At 47.3% G+C, this 13,711-nt stretch overlaps 1 protein-coding gene across 1 annotated transcript; it reads left to right on the forward strand.

The window, feature by feature from the left end:
• Positions 1–274: 274 nt before the first annotated feature.
• On the forward strand, positions 275–5,967 carry LOC127294032 (lysine-specific demethylase JMJ18). Its single transcript, XM_051323778.2, is given in 12 exon segments — positions 275–546; positions 1,577–1,627; positions 1,744–1,821; positions 1,908–2,408; positions 2,498–2,719; positions 2,834–2,995; positions 3,381–3,749; positions 3,843–4,728; positions 4,809–4,912; positions 5,007–5,204; positions 5,309–5,608; positions 5,610–5,967. Coding segments are annotated over 12 exon segments (3,060 nt in total). The 5' UTR covers positions 275–405; the 3' UTR covers positions 5,658–5,967.
• Positions 5,968–13,711: the final 7,744 nt, after the last annotated feature.

A 13,711-nucleotide genomic window follows, 5' to 3' on the forward strand; every position in this document is an offset into this window, starting at 1 on the left:
TACGGTGTATCGGCGCGTCCCGAATTAAAACGCACCTCTGGCATTAAATTCGACCCAACTTTGCTCAGCTATAAAACCCCATTGTGCCTGCCCTCTCCTCCCAAGTCCCAAGCAAACCCTCTCACCCTCCTCAAATCATCCATCTCCTGGACAACCAAACCCTAGCCGGCTACTGCTACCCCTCTTCTCCTTCAGAAACACATTTTAGTTGAGAGAAGAAGAGTATAGTAGTCTAGACCGAGTAGGATACAGCAGCCTGCCTCGCCACCCCGACTGAGGGGTCCCGGGTTCAGAGGCACGTGCAAGGGTCGTTACCTCCCCGTAAAACAAAACCGCGACGCAGGGGTGAGGACTTCTTTCTGCGATAGCTTCCTCCTTCTGACCACCAACACATCTCGCCCGCCCATGGTTTCCTCCCCTGCCTCCCCTAGGGAGGAGGATGGCGGCGGCGGCGGCTCCGGCAGGCCCAAGCGCCGCGCCGAGAAGAGGAGAATGCACGGCAGCACTGCCTCGCCGGAGCCGGCTTCTGCAGACGGGACGTCGCAGGTACGGGTCTCCCCTCCCGGATATTACATGCTTGTAGATCAGGCTATTATTATTCGATACCATGGATAGATTGTTTTCTTTCTTCCTCTGTTAGAGAAAAAAAACTGTTCTTGGTGAAAGTAAAGTCTCGTCCCTCTTGTTTGGTTCGGGAGCACTAGCACGGTTTCGTTTGATTGATGCGATGTAATTTCTATCATTATGTCTATCCATATGATTTTCCTCGTATGAAACTTCGATGTATCGGTCATGCATGAATTCTAGGGCAATGCTAACTGGTCGGATCTATGCAGCAATGAGATGGGATTTGTGGAGGGGATGTGTTTGATGCTTGTTCTTGGGCCTGGCTATAGATGGGAAAACATTGGTTGAATCACCCAACAGGGGGTGAGGGTTGGGGTGGGATTCGCGCAAATTAGAATTGTGGGGCGAGGTTACAAGTTACTTGGATCCCCTGACCGATCTGTAAGCTGTTCTTACAATTGCGGGATCGAGAATAGGTCAGCGATTTTGGATAGCGCGACCAGTGGGCATGCGTTCCTTAGTAATAATTGTTTGTGTTGATTTGCGAGGAAAATATCTAATGCCCCAAAAAAGATCATGTTGATTGTAGAAATTGCGGCGCATACTTCGGGCGGATCTGGCCTGCTCAAATTGGTCCATGCCCTATTAGGGATACAATTTGTTTAGTCTGTCCCGATTGGGTACTTTCTCTGTGCAATTGAATCAGCAAATCTATGGATAAGTTATACAAAGATATAGATCTCAACCTTGAAATGATTTCACTGAGTTTTCAACCAGTGACAAGATCTACAGATAAAAAAAAATCATCAGAGATTCCGATACATGAACAAAATATGATGAACTGTGCCACTATTGAAATTACTTATTTTACATTATTATTAATCATTAAGTTTGTAATTTGAGGTATAAATTTCTGCATACTATGAGGACATTAATCCTTTATTACTTTCTAATTAAGTGAAATATTAATCTAGAAAGTTGATCTTATGATGGTTACTCTTTGTCTCAGGATCTCCTCTCATCAAGGAGTTGCGAGGAAGACGGTGCTGGAACTACAACTGTACGTGCTTGAAAGCTTTTAACTTCATTGCCACAAAGCTAGCATTCCATCCCCTACAGTTACATGATTTTTCTGTGCCTAATTTGTTTGCCTCTTTGTCTTCAATTCATGGACAGACATGTGGAAAGTGGCACCCGGAGGAATCACACAGACCTGAAATCGGTGATGCTCCTGTTTTTACCCCAACTGAAGAGGTTTGTGGACTATTTTCTTCAGTAGCAGAACTACATTATGTGACATGCTGTTTTTGATAATAGTGTATAATCTTCTTTCACATCAGGAATTCAAAGATGCAATTGGGTACATTATGAGCATCGGTCCTCAAGTCGAGAAGTATGGAATTTGTCGTATTGTTCCACCATCTTCTTGGAAACCACCTTGCCCTCTAAAGGAGAAGAGTTTTTGGGACTCTACAGAGTTCAACACCCGAGTTCAACAAGTTGACAAGCTTCAAAACCGAGAACCCACAAAAAAAAAAACCCAACCTCCAGTTCAGAAGAAAAGAAAGAGAAGAAAGAAACTGAGGTTTGGGATGTCTAGCAGGCGACCTAGCGCGAAAGACTCCGACGAGAAGTTCGGCTTTCAGTCTGGCTCAGATTTTACACTCGACGAGTTCGAGAAATATGCCGACGACTTCAAGCAGCAATATTTTGGAATGAAGGGAATTGATGAAATGTCTCTTTCTGAAATTAAAAGTGGCAAAAAAAATTGGCGACCATCAGTTCAGGAAATTGAAGGAGAATATTGGCGGATAGTTGTATGCCCTGATGATGAAGTTGAGGTACTTGATTGCTTATTTCTTTACATGTAGATTACGTTCTTATTAGGATTTTCATTTGTACTGATAGACATCACACTTTCTTGGCATAGGTGGATTACGGTGCTGATCTGGACACCGCAACGTTTGGTAGTGGATTTACTAAACCGTCTGTTTTAGACTCAAATAAGCAAGATCCACATAGTTCATCTGGTTGGAACTTGAATAATCTGCGACGACAGCCTGGGTCTGTTCTTTCATTTGAAACTGAGGATATATCTGGTGTTGTAGTCCCTTGGCTTTATGTTGGGATGTGTTTCTCATCATTTTGCTGGGTAAGATTTTTCATTGTTCTATTTCTCATTCATCTCGTAAAATGTGGATAATTAATATATAAATGTTGTTTATGGCTCTTATTCTCATATATCCTAATTTGTATGTTGCTGTAGCATGTGGAAGATCATTTCCTTTATTCTCTGAATTACATGCATTTTGGTGAACAAAAAGTATGGTATGGTGTTCCTGGTGATAATGCAGTGAAGCTGGAAGAAGCTATGAGAAGGAACTTGCCAAGACTGTTTGAAGAACAGCCTGATCTCCTGCATGAGCTGGTAACATTTTATTTTGTGTAATGGCCTAGTGACTCTGATAAAATGAACTCAATGTTTACAAAGTAACCTAGTTAAATGTTTTTTTGGAACTATAAGAGTTCATGCAAACTGGAAACTATTTAGCATGCTTCAAAAAAATCAAAGTGAACTGGAAACTATTCAGTACCATCGCATTATTCAGTATCATTGCATCCTTTTGATCATAAATTTTAGGAATTTTAGGACTCATGATGATTATTGCATTAATAGTAGGACAACCATTCTGGCAGAGCTGTTTTTTATTGGTAATTTGTGCAAGCATGCAGCATAATATTCAATATGCTCCTGCATTATAAAAATATAATTGCATCTTCACCCAGTTTCATTCTGAATTTTCTTTGTGCAGGTTACACAGTTATCCCCTTCTGTTCTGAAATCAGAAGGAATACCTGTCTACCGTGTTGTTCAGAATCAAGGCGAGTTTGTTCTAACACTACCGCGAGCTTATCATTCTGGGTTCAACTGTGGCTTCAACTGTGCAGAGGCAGTAAATGTCGCTCCTGTGGATTGGCTGCCCCATGGACAATGTGCCGTTGAGCTCTACAGAGATCAGCGGCGAAAGACATCAATATCACATGATAAGTTGTTACTTGAAACTGCACAAGAAGCTCTCACACAGCTTTGGATGAACCTTGACAACTCTAAGACTGGTCAGAAAAAATATTTATGGCTTGATAGCCGTGGAATAAATGGAGTGTTGACAAGTGCAGTTCAGGTACTTCTTAATTCTTATTATAGGAATTTATTATTTGTCAGTTCTTACTCAAAGAAATTAAGTGTTACTTACACTTTTCATTCCTCATTTCAGACAAGGGTTAAAATGGAAGGTGCAGCACGTGAGGCAAATGCTCTTTTGCAATGTAAGAAGATGGATCAAGATTATGATTCAACAGACCGGGAATGCTTTTCATGCTTCTATGATCTCCATTTATCTGCTGTCAGTTGCCAATGCTCGCCAAATCGCTTTGCTTGCTTAAACCATGCAAACCTTCTATGTTCATGTGAACCGGACAAAAAATTTGTGCTATACCGATACAGTATGGAGGAGCTGAATGCTCTTATTGCAGCTCTGGAGGGAGATGCAGCTGCAATGTACCAGTGGAGACAGTACAATGCAGACTTAGTTTGCCAATCTGGTTCTATGCAGCAGAAGATTGACTTCAGTAAAAGCGCAGAATTATCTGGACCTGTAATAGATGCTGACATTGATTGCAGCTTTGATGGCTGCCATGATCTTGACAAGCCAGTGGGATATCCGAAAGAGAAGGTAGTTCAGAATAAATGTGTTGATCTGAACATAGAAGATCCATCAAGTAGTTGTAGAATAAAAGAAGAGCTAACCTGTAGTTCTAGCACAGAAAAGCTTGACAAGGACAAGATGGTCATCGATTGTGAGTCTCTGGGGACAAGTAATCCAACTAGTCATTCATTCGACCTATCATGTCCTCCTGGAACACCAACAGAAAATCCCACCCCAGCCTCCAAAGCTACTGAGAAACTGTTTGGTGTTGACATTGAATACGGCGTGGCCAAGGCTTTGCATTCCCAGGTTTGTCAAGTGGCCAAGCCTTCTTCAATCCAATCTGATCAAGTCTCCCGGGCAACAATATTAAGGCATGTGGTTGAGCCACTTGACTATGGAACAGTGATGGTTGGCAAAAATTGGTGCAATCATCAAGCTATCTTTCCAAAAGGTACATGCACTAAATATTGCAATGAGTATTTCCATGGTGCATAAAAATGTTAAAATTAAGAGAAAATGGTGTCTTTGCAGGATTTAGGAGTCGAGTTACATTTCACAATGTACTAGATCCAACAAGGACATGTTGCTACATTTCAAAAGTTCTTGATGCTGGACTTCTCGGACCATTGTTTAGGGTATGTATGATTCCAAATACCTCCTATTTTCAGTCTTAAAATCATTTGTTTTGTTGTGGTAACATGCTGGTTTTCTTTCAAAATCTAATAACAGGTGGCAGTAGAAGAGCTTCCGGAGATTTCGTTTACTCACACTTCACCAATTCAATGTTGGGACAGTGTGAGAGACAGGGTAAATGAAGAAATAAAAAAACAACACAGGGCTGGAAAATCCGGTGTTCCTGCTTTATTATCCACCGATTCTGTAGACGGACTTGAAATGTTTGGTTTCTTTTCCCCACCAATCATTCAGGTAATTTTTCAATAAATATATAGGTTTTGTTTCTCTGAGAGGAGGTGGTCACTTCATTAGAACACGTTATGAATTTTACTAAGAAGCTCTTTGTTGTTTAACAGGCAATCGAGGCTCTAGATCCCAATCACAAGTGCTTAGACTATTGGTTGTCTAAGTGTACGCCTCCTTTGAAAAGACTCCCTTTGGAGTCTATGATGGCCGCAACGGTTGACGGCACTAATAATTCCCCCATAAAGTTACTTGGGGTTGATATTACCAGCAAGGAATCTGAACAATCCAGTTTCAGCAATAATTCCTGTGCTGAGGAGGTTAAACTGGGTAGGTTCCTGAAGAGGGCTGAACTCCCAGAAGACTCGGAATTAGTTGTCATGAATAAAGCAATTGGCAGCAGCATTTGGAGTGGCAGCCGGCAATCTGCAGGATGAGATGAAGAATAATGTAGATAAATAGTGCTCTGAATAGATAAGCCATTTTAATAACTCATCCTAGAAAGCTTTTCCTTAGGGAACCATTCCATTAGAATTGAACCTAGAACCACCATTGAATTGCATTCTTATAGGATTGCATTCCCCTAAGCTTTAGATCATCCCGATTTATTCTAACTTGGCAACAAGTTATTTTACTCTCTGATAGTCTCCTGATTAGCCAGGTTCATGGTAACCTATTTAACAAGATGATCATTCAGTTCTCAAAAGTTTACATGTACAAAATCTTGTTGCTGGAAATTGAAGAAGAAATGAAGAAAATTGATTTGATTGCATGGTGCACTAGTGCCACTTCGTCTGTGATGGATACTCTTTTTCCGTCATAAAAAAATGGATTAAGTGGACCAGACCACATTTCGTTGTTACGTGGGAATCAGTCACTACGTTTGCTTGATTTATTTATCCTTGATGATTTTGTTAATACCACCAAATTATGATGGTTGATACAGTTTCTCAAGTGCGGCCTGTGGTACAGTTAAAAAACATCATTCAAAGGCTCTTTGGAATTGGAAATGTTGAGGAAAAGATGTTCCCGATATATCTCCATGCATATTTTCAAAGTCTTCTTACCAGGAGAATATAAAATTGAGAACTAAACATTCCTCGTGTACAACAATATACAAGCACATCACTCACAAGACTGGCTGAACCACGACTAAACAAACACAGCATCAGCACGACACAGGCACATAGCAACATGTCAGTGTTACCAAGTTTCATGGACATATGAATAGTGTAGCAATAGGGTTGTTTGGAGATTGCAAAATGATACCAACTGTAGCTTACAAAGGAAGTGGGTCATAGTTTATTCAAGTGGACTATAGAAGTTTCCCATCACCGAGTTAGGGCACGGGGATCATTTTGTGGGTAAATAATTGTTCCCTCTCCCCCTTCTTGAAATCCATAAGCTTATTTTGCTACATATATGTGAATTTGAGTATTTAAGGCTAGACCCAGTGCAATTGCAGGTCAACAAATTCAATTCATGGTGAGTGTGGATTTTGTACACCCACGCATGGGTGTGGGTGTACTCTTGCGTGGGTGTACTCTTTGCCGTTCGTTCAGACCTCGAGATTTACGCAAGGAACAGCAGGGTTGAACATTTTCTATCCCTTCCTTATTTTTCCCGTCGCATCATAAGCCCCTTTTCCTCTGGCTTTTTCTCCGTGCGACCCGCTGCCTGAGCCTAGGCTCTGTTCATGTCGGGTAGTATCCCTAGGTGAATACGCTGCCGCTGGCTCTCTCCCAAAATCATTAGGGGACCGGTCCTCCATTCCTCCACCCTTTTTCACGGATTCATCGTGTTCTTGCCGCCGGCCAAGATTCCTGATTTCCTCCCTGCCGGCCATCTTCCCCGAGCGCGGCGGCTGCTCGGTCGTCCACCGCGCCGTCAGGAGGCCTGTCAGCTCCACCGCGCCGTTGGGAGGCCTGGAAGGCTGGAATAGAGCCATCTCCACCGCGTTGCCGCTCTCGCGCAGGATTCCTCGTGCTCTCCCCGCTGGCCATCTTCTGCGGGCGCGGCAGCTGCGGCGACGCACACCGCGCCGCCGGGAGGCCTGACAACTCCACCACGCCTGGCGTGGCCTAGCGCCATCTCCACCGCGCCACCGCTCTCGTGCAGGTACAGTGCGCCGTCGCTTCTGTACCCGAGTACATCGGCTCGCTGATAGTCTGATACCTCCTCCCGGCGCTTCTCTACTTACGGGCTCGTGCGCGCGGTGGCGCTATGGAGGAGTAGGCGAGGCGGTGGCACTCGGCAAGGGAGCAGCGGACGATGCGACGGCCTTTGGCTGCGTTTTCCGGCGCATCGTTCCAGAGGCGTGCGGGCGGCAGCGACGAGGGACTATCCTGGGCACGGTCTAGGCCAGAGGGTCGTGGCCGCTGCGCGTCGACCGGAGCGGCCGGTGAAGCGACGGCGCACCCGGACCGAACATCGTGCTCTAGCGCGAAGTGGCCTAGCGGCGCATGGAAAGGAGGCAATGAGGCCTTTTCTGTTCGAGTTTTGATATTTCTTTCCTGAATTTGTTGTTTCTCTTGATTCTACTCATTGGAGATATTTTGTCAGTTTTTCGTGTGTGATTCCACTTGTATAGGGGAGAACCATTCTTTGTGAGACCACTCTTTCAGATGAGAGATATTGTTCTTGAATCCAAGACTTGGTTCTTTCTCACAATAATTCATAGATTTTTGCATTCGATTTCTATACCAATTTCCTCAGCTAAGATAGGTTGTTGCTCATCTCTGCTCTTGCCACTTCTCTCTGATGGGTACATCTCCGCGGTGAGCGAATGTGGAGCAAGCGGCCGCTGCGCGGCGGCGCGGCGAAGCTGAGATGAGGGCGTCCTTGTCGGTCCCCTGAAAGGACGCAGTTGAGGGCGCGGGGACATTTTTTCTCCTTCATCTTTCCATTTGGGTACAGTTTTTCCAGAAACAAAATAAGTTCAACTTCATTAAAGGCGGTGTACCAGACTCCGGAGCATGGAGTGGATAACATACATCGTCGGCGGCGAGTAATTTTTTGCATCCATGATGCTGCCGCTTGAGGACGGTGACTCTTTCTTCTGACGTTTTGGAAGCCAAACTCTGTACCGAGGCAAGACTATACTTGGGTGTTCTTTTGATTCGTCCTTGTTATCAGCTAGCTCTCTCAGTAAAGCTTGGTGACATCGTTTGGGAACTGCCGTTTGAAAGAAACCTTGATTCAGCAAGCCATCAGATACATTTTGTGCTGGGACGTTCTCAAATGAAATCATGGTAGGTGTCCATCGACCCATCAATTTCATTTTTCAGTGTAAAAATGTAGCAGTCCCAGCGTGCACATAGTAAAGGTAATCATTGTGCTATGGCCCCTAGAAGGCTGGCATGCATTACTGTGTGGAAGCCAAGATTTGTACTGGTGGAGATGTTATCATTTGTTTCAGTTTTAGTTAGCTAGCTATGTAACAGTTAGCAGATAGTTTTGGAACACTCATGTGTGATGTACTCAGGCAGGATGTACGCTACAGCGTATTATGTTCCATGAACTGCTAGCCATTTGCTGTGTCGATCTCAATGGATGCGCGGAAAAGCAGCAGAGGCTCGGGCGCATGCTGTCTGGCTCGCCGTGTCCCGCCGCCGCCTCGGCCTCCCAGGACCCAGTTGGATTTCTTGTTTTTTTGTTTTTTGAGCGGTCACCGGGAAGAGCCAAAGGCCCTCACCCATTTGGATTTTGCAAGCGCAGCTTGGATACGTCTTCCTCCTAGCTGCGCGCTGCGGTGGTGACTCCCATGCATGGCCAGCTCCGCCACCGGAGCAGCCGCCGTGCGCCTTCACCAGCGAGTCGCTGGATTCGCCGTCGGAGCGGTAGGCAGATCCGCAGATGCGTCGCAGCTGTGGAGACGAGACTGCGACATGGTGCTGCTAGGGGAGGAAGGAGTGGAGGAGGGGATGGTGGAGAATAACCACAGCCGCCGACACGGCGTGTGACGGGAGAGAGAGGAAGAAGCAGTGTCGGGAGAGAGAAGAACCAGAGGTGAGGGACCGGGTGCGATAGGGGTGTCCCGCGAATCCTGCGTGTAAAAGGCGTGTCGGGGGACTTTTTGACTATTCTGCTAGGACCCACATGCTGTGTAAAATTACAGAAATGGCTCAAAAAGATTTCTCTCACCTACAAACTGTACAAATGTATTTCCCATTCATGGTCTCCACTACATTTCCTAGTTAGTTTTGCACGAGTACTGGAGACAATTTGACAAAAAAAAAATTACACAACAATAGACTTTTGTGTACACCCCGTGGATTCCGGTCTATGACCGGTGCATCAGACATGTTGATGAAGCTTTGAGGAGCATGGACTTGTTTGATCTTGTGCGCCTCAAGGAGGACTACTATCCCAAGGTGAGCCGAAAAGTCTTTTGCGCAGTGTACATTCATGATGATGTTCGCACCAGCACTTGGATGACAGTCACCGAGAAGTTTGAAGGCACCTTTGATGATTTTGTTGATTCTTTGGGTTATATGGTGGTGAGAGAGAGCCGGGGGATGTTCTCATTCACTTGGAGAAGCCTAGGCCAATTCAATTATGTTAGCTCTGTCGCCCCGGGCAAAAGAGGAGAGACATCAGCTATGAATGAACACGTGATGTAAGAAAATTGACCTAGGATCCAAACCCTGGTCAATTTCTATACGAACCATATGAATCAAATGAGCTCCAAGTATTTTTTTTATGAAACATCGTACAGACGTAGACGCTTACACATACGTACATACAGTCATCAAAGCACCCACGCCCTGCTCCTATGAGCACCTCTGAGAGACTGAGTCTAAGAAACTGATCCGACATCTCACGTCACAAAACAAGCATTGGATGCACATCACGAGGTAAACATCGCATGCACACAAAAATCAAAAGATAAATAACTCCTACTAAAATCCAGCCTCATCCATGACCACGATCGAAGAGATCGATTGATCCAGGTCCCCAAATTCCAGGAGCCCCTGATTTTTGTTCAGCCCAGCAGCCCAGAGCCAGCAAAAATCCTGTCGCGACCGATCAGTTCGCCTTTCCGATCACGATCGAGATACAGATCGTTTCCACGATGTTTCCAAAGCTCCTGTTCCGCGTTGCGCCGGCGTGGGCATCCGCCATCCGCGTAGCCGCGTAGCCGCGTGTACCCGCCTCCTGCTGATCCGATCCTTCCTTCTGGTGGCTCCTTGTAGGCAACCTGGCGTTTTCATGTCTAGTGTCCAGCCTGATTCTCACTTCCTTAATCGGATTGAGTCAATCCTAATAAGCGACCACGTATTAGACTAGTAGTGTACTGTACAGGAGTCTGTATGCAACTTCCGCTTCACTTCATCACTTGGTCTTACTGTTAGTAGTTTCGTTTGTACCAATCTACCATGGCCTGAATTTCTTGTAAGGACTAGGACAGATTCAATTGTTATTAAACAAATCTAAATTTCATGAAATTGCTGTTGTTTCAATTGAGAAACCCCTGATAAATTTGTAGAGCAGCCACGAAGTAGTGTGTACTAACGCTGTGTTGTCAACAACTAGTCACGAACTTATGATGCCCCCTTATTTTGTTAATTTGTTAAACATAAAAAATCATGAGAAGATCAAAGTGTCTATCTAGTGCTGAAAAGAAAAAAAGAAAAGAAAGAGATTAGATGATCATATTGTGTCTATCCGGTGCTGAAAAGAAGAACAAAGATTGAAGATTTTACTTCAAGAAATACGAGATGAATGATGCTTTTCGGTACAACATGAGGTTCGTTTATTACTTCAGTGTTATATTTCACTCTTAGAATAAAAACTTGATATAGATTTGAGCATTGTATGGAATAGTACATATCAAACTTATATAAATGAGCTCCTCTTTTGGTTGATGATACGGGGAAGCTTCTCTCTCACGCCCCCCGCGTCGCCCTCCTCTGGCGACCGGGGGGGAAACCCTAGCCGCCGCGCCAGTTAACCCCCGCCACCTCTCCTCCCTGCTTCGCCGCCGCCGGAGGGGGGCCGGCAAAGCCGCGCGCCCCCCGGGGAAGGTGGCGGCGGGGCGGTTTTTCCTCTCCCCCCGCGTCCCCTGGCGAGGGGGAGCTCGTCGGGCGCGGGGCGGGGCGGGGCGGCGGCGCCGGGTCCGGTGGGCGGCGCCGCGGCAGGACGTCGCGCGGTCGCGGAGCGGCGGTGGCTTGCGGCGCGCGGCGTGGCGGAGCTCGGCGGTGGAGCGGCGGCGCTCGGGCGGATGGGCTCTGGTGGGCCGGGCGCCGCGGTGGTGACGACGCGCGGTCGGGAGCGGCGCAGCGTGGCGGAGCTTGGCGGTGGTGCGGCGGCGCATGCGTTGCGGCGGGCGCTCGGGCCCGGATGGGCTCCGGCGGCTGGCCCGGGTTCACCCCCTGTTCGCGCGGGCTCGGTCGTGGTCGCCGGGGATGCGGCGTGGCTCTTCTTCCTGGTCTGCTCCGTCGTTGCTGTTGGGGAGGGCGTGGTTCTGGATGGCGGGGTGGCGGCCATGTGGTTGTGTTCGTTGCGCAAGTCTGCGGTCTTCGGCGTTCGTCTTCAGGCCTCGTGTCGGTGTTGGTCGGCGTCCCCTCTATGTGGCGTTCCGGCTGCGCCCACGGCACTCTTCGGCGGTTCTCCGATGGCTACAGGTTGTGTTGCGCGACGGCGGCTAGGGGTTGGCCATGAAGTTGCTGCGAGGAGTCGAGCTTTTTGAGGCTGCGAGGTGGGGTACGTGCGGCGTCTCTCCGGGGGTCGCGTTGCGGTGGTTGCAGTTGGTGGCTTGTGCCGGTCCTTGTTTGGGCGGGCGCGAGGTCTTGGGACTCCCTGCTAGGCGAAAGCTTTGTCTTGGCGAAAGGCCAGGACCGACGACGGTGACGCCCGTGGGCGCCGCTTCCTTCTTGAAGGCGTCGTCGAAGCGGGTGTTTCTGATCTCCGCCCGGGTTCTCCGGGGGAAACCCTAGATCCTTAGCGGGATCGGGCGTGGGCGGCGCTCTTGTGTCGCTTTGCCTCTTGGGGCCGCGCTTTGGACGTCCACCGGACTGAGGGTCTTGCGGAGTGTTTTGGTGGTTCGGCGGAGGCGGGCTCGTCTTCGGCCAGGAGGGGCGTGGCCTCGGGGCCGGCGTGGTAGTTGGGAGCGATGTCTCCGGTCTTTCGCCTCCGCCTGTTGCGTTGAGGTGTGGTGTCGACCTGTTTGGTCGTCGACCCGTGTGGAGCGCAGCCTCGGGGCTGGCGTGTGGTGTCGTGTTGTAACGGTTTTTCGGCCAGTTTTCCTCATAAACGGGCCAACTCTTTTCTCCTATATCAATAAAAGGCAAAGCTTTTGCCTCGTTTCAAAAAAAAACTTATATAAATTAAGTTGATTTTATTTTACTAATTATTGGGTTTGAATAATAAAAATTAACTCTATTTTATAAGTCGCACCGGGATCCACATATCCTGGAGACGGGGCTGCTAAAATCGTGGGAATGATGCATACGCCACGAAGGCATGATGTGTACGGTATGTTGGTTGGACCCACGGCTTCATAAAAAGAGTTACAGTATTTTTTTAAAAGTAGATCAGTTCATTTCATTGATGCTGGACTTTTAAAAGAGTATGTTATTTTAAAAAAAATGACGGGAAGGCCAGAGTCTTTCCAGTGGTATCCTGGCTTCACCGTTGCTCGTGCGTCGCTACAGTCCTGTTCAGGATGGGTGCGCCGACGAGGGGCGGGGGCAGCCGAGATCGGACGGCGGGCGGCGGCAGCGCCTGGAAGCGCCTGCGATCGGGATTAATTAAACAGGGAAAAGGCTGCAGGATGACAGCCTCGAATGGCGGGTCCGTGCAGTGGAAGGGATGGGACGGGCAGGCGCCGTAGAGCCTACTATGCCAGTCGCTGCCACCGGCGGTAGGAGCGCCAGGCGCAGGTTGTACCTCGTTTTCCTTTTTCTTCTTAAAAATAAACAAACTCCGATTGATTGATCATTCGTAGCCGCTGCTCGACCCTTTCCGCTCAAGTTGCGTCCGCAGCACCGGAATCTCGCGCAGAGATAGCTAGATTCTCAAGTATCGTTCCAGCAGAAGCCCAGACTTGCTCTCGTCACATGCCTCCTCCTTATCACAGGCCAGCTCATCACTGCGTACAAGACGTTCGAAATTGTATGGCGGTAATTACAACTCCTCCCTCTCGGTTTAACCTGTACGCACATAGTTTAAGATAAACTTTGGTCATTGATTTGGTCAACATAGTATATGTCTATAAAACATATATCATTAGATTCGTATGTAAAAAAAATTTAATGATATAATTTTAAACTACATGACGGAGGGAGTAGTAATTAGCATGTGTGCTTTCCAAAGCTCGAACGTTTATCCCAAACCAGCTATAATAGCATGACCTAAACGAAATGGCATGTCCGACACAACCAATCGTTCCATTAGATTTAGGGAACGGATGCGTCTACATGAACGTGCCACAGCGCGCGGGTCCTCATGCGTCTATCGCGAGCCTGCATGGCAGAGATTCGACGGCCGACGCCATGGACATCATGGCCGTCGCT

The sequence above is a fragment of the Lolium perenne genome, chromosome 1 (genome assembly GCF_019359855.2).
Source record: "Lolium perenne isolate Kyuss_39 chromosome 1, Kyuss_2.0, whole genome shotgun sequence".
NCBI lineage: Eukaryota > Viridiplantae > Streptophyta > Magnoliopsida > Poales > Poaceae > Lolium > Lolium perenne.